Below are 8,707 nucleotides of genomic sequence, written 5' to 3' on the forward strand. Positions count from 1 at the left end.
AGGAGTAGTTCAGATAATAAAATATTTTTTGTAGACTGATAAAAGAACTGAAAATAGCAAAACTGTTTTAAACATATTTATTATTAAATTAATGTCTTTATAGTGTTAATGCTTTGAAATGTCTTTCAGTTTGAATGCACCAGCTCAGGAGCGTAGCAACCATTAGAAAAGAGTGTCCAAGGTGTATAAAGTTTAAGGCCAGTATTAAGTGTCTCTCCTCAGTGGCACCACGGCAGAGCCACAGCAGAGCTTTCGCCAGCCGTTCTTGAACTGGCACACCGAGTAGAGAATAGGATTGAGAGCCGAGTTGGCCAGTGTGAACGTCATCACCCAGAAGAACACGGTCGAGGAGACGTGCAGGTGACCGAGGAAGTTTCTGGCCAGGATGACGAAGGTGTTGATGAAGATGGGACTCCACATGAGTAGGAAGGAGAAGACGAGGACCAGGAGAGTGCGGAAGAGCTTCATATCCTGGCGGGAGACGTGGTACTCGGGAGACTCGCCAACTGGGAGTGGACTATCTCGGGTTTGGAGTCTTCGCCTGCAACTTTTAGCAATCTGCAATACAAATAAAACAATATTAACATAAAACTGGCATTCTGTCGTTTGTGACATTATATGATATATGAGATGAAGCCATTTATGCGACCTGAGTGATCTACATGAGGATTTACACAGAGGACGTGAGGTCATTTATCTCAGAGCTAAAATCAATGTGTGGCTCCTCAGTATCATTCTCCATTGTCTGCATCATGTTAATGTCCTCACTGCTAGGACTGCTTGTCCTGTGTAATATTGACAGTTGATAATGCAAAGCTCTGAGGTCACACACATTCGTCCTATTTTCAGCTTCAGTAATTAATAAAGCACACGCACGTCTGTTGCCACAATGACTGTGACATGACTAATACAGAGGGAACAAAGAGGAAGGTCAGAGTCTGTTGGCGTGAAATGTTAGTGCTGCTTTCTTCACAGTTTTACAAATGAAGGAGAAATGCGTTTTAAATATTGAATAATCATTATCACCACCGAAAACATGGATACTGTTTTTGTGCAACATCCCAGTGACACTAAAAAGGAAGAAAAAGGAAGCTAATATCCATCAAGATCCATTAATTATTTTCTGAGAAATCAAGGAGAATTATTTAAAAAAATGCCCTATCTCACAATGTTAAGGAAGTAAAAACTAAATCCTGGTTCCACCCCCTGATCCAGATCCACATCAATTGTTTTATTGGATACTTCACTGAACCATAACACATCCTGTCAGTTACTTACAGACATACAGATGTTAGCATCTTTCCACACTTCACTGTAAGAGCACAGAAAGCATTATTCCTTAAAAAAGTAGCTGGGATTCCATGATCTTAAAAAGGCCGTCACCCTTTCAGTGGTCCCTTCCAACACTTCCTGTTGTCAGTTAAAGAGCACAATAAACCCACCTGTAATATTTTGCTGTAACTGACCACAATAATGAGTCCTGGGAGAAGGAAGCACAGGGCGGTGAAGGATATATTCCACACAATCTCTGCTGTGGAGTCAGGCCACTTGAGAGTACAGATGTGTAGACGTTCCTGTGTGGAAACAGTGAAAATATACAAGAAAGCATCCATTAATAACAGGGACTAAGTGTGGAACTTTCCTTTCATTGACTTCAATTGAATTCATTGATACCTGCTCAGGAAAATCAACTTCCACCACAGTGAAGAAGAGGCTGAGGGGTAAAGCAGTGAGTGCAGAGAAGGCCCAGATGAAGATGAGGGTGGCGGTCACCATCCTGGGGTTCAGAGTGGGCGCAGTCTGCATCCGAAGGATCGCCTGGACCCTCTCCACGCTGATGGAGGCCAGGGTGGTGATGGTGACGGAGCCGCTCATACAGATGACATACAGCACGGTGTGACAGGCCGTGAACCCCAGCGTCCAGGACACGGTCCAGCGCACTGCCACTATCAATGGGATCATGCTGACAAACAGCAGGTCGGCCACAAACAAGTTGAGGGTCAGGATGGTCTTGTTGGCCAGCAGTCTGCGTTCCCAGGTTACCAAGGCTGCAGCTCCCGTGTTTGCTGCCACGGAGACCAGGAACACAGTGGAGATGGCCACAGTCTCGACAGCAGTGGCAGCAGCATGATCAGAGTGGTGCAACTCAGAGAAGAAGGAAAAATAAGTGAAGTTTCTCAAGTGGAGTAAGTGAGCGTGAGGGTCAATATCCATAGAGGCTGAAAAGGTATTTGGATCTAAGGTGCAGACTGAGTTCACTGGGTGCCTGATAAAATGAATGGGAAAGAGAAGCTGATAAGTGATACAACAGAAAGGGAGGAGGAGGAGGAGGGATGAAGGGTGGTGACTAACCCTTTACATGCTGTTTGCTCCAGCTGCTGCATGAATGGAAGTCAAATATTACAATCCCATGCTGTGTAGTTGAGCATAAATTTAATCCTATTATTACTTTTGTTGTTTATTTCAACTTCATCTTCTTTATTTGTATTGATATTCTCAGGTTTTAAAACACAGAAAATCACAATAAATATAAGAATTAACCAGAATCGCAAACACTCATAATGTTGCATAAGGTACACACATGCCTGATTCTTTTAATGAATGAATTATTTTCAGAGAAGTCAAGGAAATGTCCTGGATGTCACCCTCCTTGAACAAATCTGCTCCAAAAGTTAATGGTTCCAATCCCACCCTTCCACCAAGTGCCACGAAAATCAGTCCATTACTTTTTAATAACAGCACAGGCAACAATTGTAGTTTAGTGGGAATCGTGGTTGAATATGCAACAAGGCATATTCAACAAAGTTATCACATTTGGTGTGAAAGCATCTTCCAGAGGGCAGTTTTATACCTTCATCCAGTTGGGTATGAACGGCTTCAGACACAATTGTGCTTTTTGTTGTATCTCTGTTAACGTCCCAATTGTTTCTGCTCTTTCCCACTGGTCTTACAGGCCATGCTCATAACTGTCGTCTGTTTTTGTTCTTTTCCAACTTTCTCAGCGGCTGTATGCTTTGATGCTGTGGATCCTTTCTTGAGGAGCTCTGGATATAATTGTAACACACGCTATTCTGTTGTTGAATGAGTCTGAGGCGACGTCTCTGAGGGTTAATCCTAATTTTATAAGTGCACCTGTTGAACGGTAATGCTGCGTAAATCTCAAATTAGCTGCAGGGATATAATTAAATGGATTTCACTATTATTTACTGTTTGTAAGACTACTGGTTTGAGTGATACACTAACTGATCAGTCTGTCCTGAAATGGGCTTTTCTTTTCATAATAACCCTGGAGGGAATGATTTAAAAACGTTTACCGTTTATCTTTGTATTTCATGTATTATATCCATGTATTATTTCTATGCTCTGAGGGTATTTTTGTTATGTCTGGGCTCTCAGACAGGTTAAGCTCATATTCTAAATTCCCATGAAAATGTTTCCATATGAAATGTACAGAGGGTAAAGAGGTGTTCAAACCATATTGGCATATTGTTCTAAAGCTGTTAGCCCTTGGAGTCATGTTCCCATTACAAAGCCTACAGCCACCGCGCAGACCTCCAACTCCTTATAATGTTTGCTAGCAATACTAATCCATGGCCTTAAATAGGACTGGAGAGGGATTAACTTACAAGCTGTTTTGAGCTATTCATCTGGTTTGAACAGTGTGAGAACTTGGGAGGATCAAGGACCTGCAGCAGCATGATTCGACAAAGCATCACACAACATGTCATCACCTTTTCAGGTAGTTTGTCATAAACTAATAAAGTTGTGAATAAATTAAATCTGTGACTTGTAAAACTTGTAATCTTGGCTGAAAAGCAAGAATCACAACCTCTGCAACTGAACACTGTATTTTATTTACTTGAACTTCTGGTTGAACAGCGTGGCTCAAAAATCAACGTGCAGAACATGCAGAACATGCAGAACATGCAGAACATGCAGAACATGCAGAACATGCAGAGGTTCAAGGCTCAGCTCACTCGGAACAGGCTTCTAGGTGCTTCATCAGTTCTCTGTACTGACTGACAGGATACTCGAGCTCGCAGCAGGGACACTCCAGGAGGCTTTCATTCAGCGAGAGTCTGCTAGTGGAGGATGTCACGTAGTCACTGCAGAGCTGGGAGGGTGGGAAGTTTTTATAATGATTGACAGTCAGATGTTGTTCATAGTGTCAAACATGCAGAAGATACATATCCCCTTAGATAATAAGAGCCGTTTAGCCTATTTTGGATCATTCATTTGATTTTCTAGCAAACAACACTGTTTTTTTCTCATCTTCAGGCCTGTTTTCGGGTCAAAACTGAGCATTTAGCAGCTAAAGAGTCAGATATTGCCCTCAGGAGTTAGGGGAGATCCAAACAGAGCAAAAAGGGCAGTGAATATTGGACTTGCATATGTCAGTGTAAACAATAGTTTCCCACATTCCCCATAACAACTTTACAAGGTGATATATCAGTGCTTTGTTTTCTGGCTAATTCTCTGGCCCAGAGTTTAAAAAAATCAATAGCTGCAGCTTTGAGTTTCATCACTAATGCTAAATACAAATGTAGTCAAATGATCTATTAATGCCAACCTCTGTCTTTTTTGTCTCTTGGCGTTCAGTCTTCTTCAGCAACTTCAGGACTCTGACCATTTGCTTCTTTAAATGTGAACAATCCTGTCTCTCATCCTCAAGGTCTTGTGTAGAAATCTGGATCTTAATTAATTAGTTAATAAAGATTAATAATGAAGTCAAAGCTATAACAGGTACAGGTTTGGGTGGCATATTTTTCAGATAAATCAAGAATTCTCAAAATGAATGTGCTTATGTGAGGAATAACTTTCCCTTGGAAGGAAAGCAAAGAGGTTGCCAAGTCTCCACAAAGTGTTATTAAACTGTGTCATCATTAAGAGCAGGCAGATTAGCAACAGCCCTCAGGGGAACAAATCTAAGACAATTCACACAAAGTGACTATGACTGTCATACAGTACCTGACGCTCCAGATCTGCAATCTTCTCCTGGTCTGCACTGTGACTATTTAACACAAACTTCTGGAGGAGATTCACCTGAGAAAAGAGAGGATTGTTTTTTATTTGGTGGCTTTCCTACTTTGCATAATGAAGTTAAGTTATTTTTCCTGCTGAGAAAAATGATTCAATAAAGACGTACCTGCAGCTCAGAGTTGGTTGCCCTGCGCTTCTCCTCATACAGCGAGTCCTCAAGGTCTTTGTTCTTATCTGCCAGTTCTTCTACTTCATCCTCAGAGTGATGATCAACTTCTGGTGAACTTTTTCCACTCAAGTCTGTATTCTGCAGCTGCTGCTTGAGCTCCTCCAACTCCATTTCCCTTTCCTTGCACCTACACATCAACTATTCTGTCATGTGGCTGACTAACATCCTAACATTCTCCAACTTTGAATGAGACCATGTATAGATACACATTAAGCAGACGTACCAGTTCATGGTTGTTGTCAGGTTCTGTTGGGTGATGTTGACCTGCTCCCTGAGCACCTCCAGCTCATCTTTGGCTTTCTGTAAGAGTCTTTCATAGTACTCCTGCATCTGGACTATTCGCTTCTTCTCTATAATGAGAGACAGTGAATAAAAATAGTTTAAAAAGAGTAGAAGATTACACAATTGTATACGCAATCAACAATGTTAGACATAGCTTAACACATGCACAATGTCGTATTAAAACACAGTTTTGAAAATGCAGTGCAGGGCTGCATATCCTGCCATGCAGCAGGCTAGGCCAGTGTAATCTAGATATCTTAAAAAACTTGTTGTGACAGTCTGTTGCCCTTTGTTGCCCCAGTGTTGAGTTCCCACTGCCCACTGCCCCTCTGGCTCACCATCTGAATGGTCTTCATTGTGCTTCTTTGAGCAAGACAGATTGGCTTCGTTCAGCTGCTTCTCCTGCCATGACATTCTGCCCATAATGGCACTCACATAGGCATCTCTGTGCTGGTCATAATCCAGCCACTGCTTGTTCCTCTCCAAGGCCTCCAGGGATTGAATAAAAAGAATGAGAAGCACAAAACGGAGACAGAAAGAAACAGAGTTGTGCCAGTGGGATGGCCCCAGTGCACAAACATTCATCAAGACATTCACTCTGCACACAAGCTCACGGCCTTACTGACCAACAAATGGACACAAAGTAGAAACTAAAAAGTAACACAAAATACAGAAAGGTGGATTTGGTGTTGATTGAAAAATACAAACGGAAGAGAGCCTGTCAAGCTGTGTAGTAACAACAAAGTGCTTACATCTCTGAGCTGATTCTGGAGCTCTGTGACTCTGGTGCTGGAGGCCTCTTCATCCGACTTGAAGTCCTAATAGAAAACAATAAAATACAACACACCCTTACACATAGTGTATGCAGATAAATGACAGTATATTTTATGGCATCGTGACATGTCACAATAAAGGACCCAAACACAGGAGTTAGAATGTCAATGTGTTGGGACCTCTGCCACCTCTAAATGCAAAACAGACATTTATAAACAAATGCTGCCATCTAGTGGGACAGAGAAGGCAAGAGACAAATTAAACCCCCTAAGCAGCAACACAACAAGAAGACATTTTTACCTGTTGCAGAAAGTAAAGCACAGTTATAAATGCTAAAAGCGATGAATGCTAAATCCCATAAATTTTTCAGGGTTCCTGGTATTGTTTGTGCTGGCTCACTACAAAACCGTCATGGCTTATTGAGACACTTGAGGCTTTTTTCTATAATGACAAATCCAAATATCTATTTATTGCATAGCATTTAACACTATAATGGTTTAGGTGCTAAATATATTGAATTGTAGGAGACACTTTTATTTAAAAAAAAAAACTTTTTTGATTTCCATAACCTAGTACATATTGTGAATTTTGACTCTTGCTTATATTCAGTCACTTGTTTTTTTTAAATGAGCCCGACTGTACATTCTTCCTGGCAACTTGCTTTTAAAAAATTGACACTTAGTTGAAATGCTCACAAGCCTCGTCTCAATTTGTTCAACTTTTCTGGCGGAACCAGACACTCTCTCCGTACTCACCGCGTCTGTCACGTTCTCTCCTCTCTTATTCAGCTCTGATGGCAAAGCAGTCTTCTTGTCTTTGTCCAGCTTCACAGTGTCAAGATTCAGTAATCTCTGCAAATAGACACAGAGGAAAGAGTACATCAAACACTGAAACAATCACTGCACACAGCGCTCACTGGAAACACCATAACATGGAGTTTACAGTAAGAGCTGTTTATACTGACATGAGTTAACTAGTAGTTAAGACTGAATGTTTGAGCAAGTTTACCTCCACTAGCCTGTAATGATCCCAATGCTGGCGAGATAACTCGGCCAGGCTCTTCTTCAGATAGGCGTTCTCCTTCCTCAGGCTGCTTACAACCATGTCAAACTCTGAGCTGCGCTTTTTCCTGACGAAACCTTTACACTTAGAAGCTGCCATCTCTGTCACCTCTTCACAAATGCTACGAGAGACGGACACAAACACAACACATCTTAGACAGCGAGAGGCACACAATTTAAAACAGAAAACTGTTGAAGTGGCTCAAATCCATTTGCTTTTAGATTTTGAAAATAGCAAACCAATCACCTGTGTCAGCGAGGCTTTGATTCAAAAGTCCACTATGTTATGTTAACAAATCTATGTTAACATGATCCCTGAGGTGTTGGCATTAAAATGTTCAGTAGAAACATTTGAAACAGCAACTTTTGAATTTAGTGGCTCAAGCCCAACACGGCCCAGTACTCAGAAAACATGGAATTATCTACTTATTATCCACAATGGTACAGATTGGGTAGCATGATCATGGCTCAGTTTAATTCATTTTCTCTACTGGTGAAAGGTAAGAATTGCTAGCATTAGCAACATTCAACCAATACACACACACTAGCTGGATGTAGATGGACATTGGATACTGGGTTTTCTCAGCCAGTAATAATATATTATTCAACAAAAACAGGGTCATTGTCACTGTTGGTACTTGGCAGCAGTTTTTTTTATCAGCCATTAACGTCCATAGAGAAAGCAGCACCTCGTGTGGTTAGCTAAGCTAGCTAATGTTAGCTAGCTAATGTTAGCTGGAGTGAACACAGGTTTAAACAGGGATGTTAGCTCAGTAGCTGGTAGCTTAAGTTCTTGGTCAAATTAAATAGACGTTAAAATCTAAACACATTCACAACTTACCAAAAATAAAATGTATCACTAAGTTAAATAAAGTGAATGCTAAGCTAAGCTATGCTAACACTTCTTCTGCAGCAGACACCTGGCAATGGCAACCGTCAGCAGTCAGTTGTGTTAATGCTGCGTTCCAGACAACTCGGAATTTTCACATATATTAATTCAGATATTAGTTTGTTTTTCATTATTATTATAATTATTGTGATTATGATTATTATGATTATTATGATTCTGATCATTATTATTATTATTATTATTATGCTTGATAATAAATCACGTAAAGGTCCTTGAACCAACGGTATTAAATCGTTTCAATGTAGATTTAAGGTTAGGGTTTTTTATACAGATTCATACACAAAGCCAAAGCAAGCACTGAAAGTCCATCACTACAATAAAAAAACATAGAAGAAGAAAAGAAAACGAGTAAAAACAAACCAGACAAAAGAGAAGATACCAATAAAAGAATCATGAATAAATATCCTACCTTCATCTTCAGCATTCATAGAATAATAATAAAAAAATCATTATTCTGAATTAGTCAATTAT

At 40.5% G+C, this 8,707-nt stretch overlaps 2 protein-coding genes across 2 annotated transcripts; both read right to left on the bottom strand.

Annotated features, from left to right (window-relative positions):
• Nucleotides 1-62: 62 nt before the first annotated feature.
• On the bottom strand, nucleotides 63-3,710 carry LOC118118642 (free fatty acid receptor 4). Its single transcript, XM_035171795.1, has 3 exons — nucleotides 1,675-3,710; nucleotides 1,443-1,574; nucleotides 63-558 (listed from the first exon to the last, which is right to left on the bottom strand). Exons 1-3 carry the CDS (start codon nucleotides 2,212-2,214, stop codon nucleotides 205-207), a joined length of 1,026 nt encoding a protein of 341 aa, XP_035027686.1. The 5' UTR covers nucleotides 2,215-3,710; the 3' UTR covers nucleotides 63-204.
• A 122-nt stretch (nucleotides 3,711-3,832) lies between these two features.
• Nucleotides 3,833-8,273, bottom strand: LOC118118641 (centrosomal protein of 55 kDa). The gene is made up of 10 exons (XM_035171794.2): nucleotides 8,168-8,273; nucleotides 7,274-7,448; nucleotides 7,021-7,116; nucleotides 6,244-6,309; nucleotides 5,830-5,980; nucleotides 5,433-5,559; nucleotides 5,147-5,336; nucleotides 4,969-5,043; nucleotides 4,571-4,693; nucleotides 3,833-4,114 (listed from the first exon to the last, which is right to left on the bottom strand). Exons 2-10 carry the CDS (start codon nucleotides 7,424-7,426, stop codon nucleotides 3,974-3,976), a joined length of 1,122 nt encoding a protein of 373 aa, XP_035027685.1. The 5' UTR covers nucleotides 7,427-7,448; nucleotides 8,168-8,273; the 3' UTR covers nucleotides 3,833-3,973.
• Nucleotides 8,274-8,707: the final 434 nt, after the last annotated feature.

The sequence above is a fragment of the Hippoglossus stenolepis genome, chromosome 12, assembly GCF_022539355.2.
Source record: "Hippoglossus stenolepis isolate QCI-W04-F060 chromosome 12, HSTE1.2, whole genome shotgun sequence".
In the NCBI taxonomy this organism is placed as follows: Eukaryota; Metazoa; Chordata; class Actinopteri; order Pleuronectiformes; family Pleuronectidae; genus Hippoglossus; species Hippoglossus stenolepis.

What these genes read in the sequence shown, in the direction of transcription:
- LOC118118642 (XM_035171795.1), bottom strand. Translation starts at nt 2,214, where the DNA reads ATGGATATTGACCCTCACGCTCACTTACTCCACTTGAGAAACTTCACT. An exon ending in AAGTTGATTTTCCTGAGCAG is followed by an intron (nt 1,575 to 1,674) that starts GTATCAATGAAT and finishes GTTTCCACACAG; the next exon opens with GAACGTCTACACATCTGTAC. An exon ending in GTTACAGCAAAATATTACAG is followed by an intron (nt 559 to 1,442) that starts GTGGGTTTATTG and finishes TTTGTATTGCAG; the next exon opens with ATTGCTAAAAGTTGCAGGCG.
- LOC118118641 (XM_035171794.2), bottom strand. Translation starts at nt 7,426, where the DNA reads ATGGCAGCTTCTAAGTGTAAAGGTTTCGTCAGGAAAAAGCGCAGCTCA. An exon ending in TCCAGAATCAGCTCAGAGAT is followed by an intron (nt 5,981 to 6,243) that starts GTAAGCACTTTG and finishes CAATCCCTGGAG; the next exon opens with GCCTTGGAGAGGAACAAGCA. An exon ending in TTGCAGATCTGGAGCGTCAG is followed by an intron (nt 4,694 to 4,968) that starts GTACTGTATGAC and finishes TAATTAATTAAG; the next exon opens with ATCCAGATTTCTACACAAGA.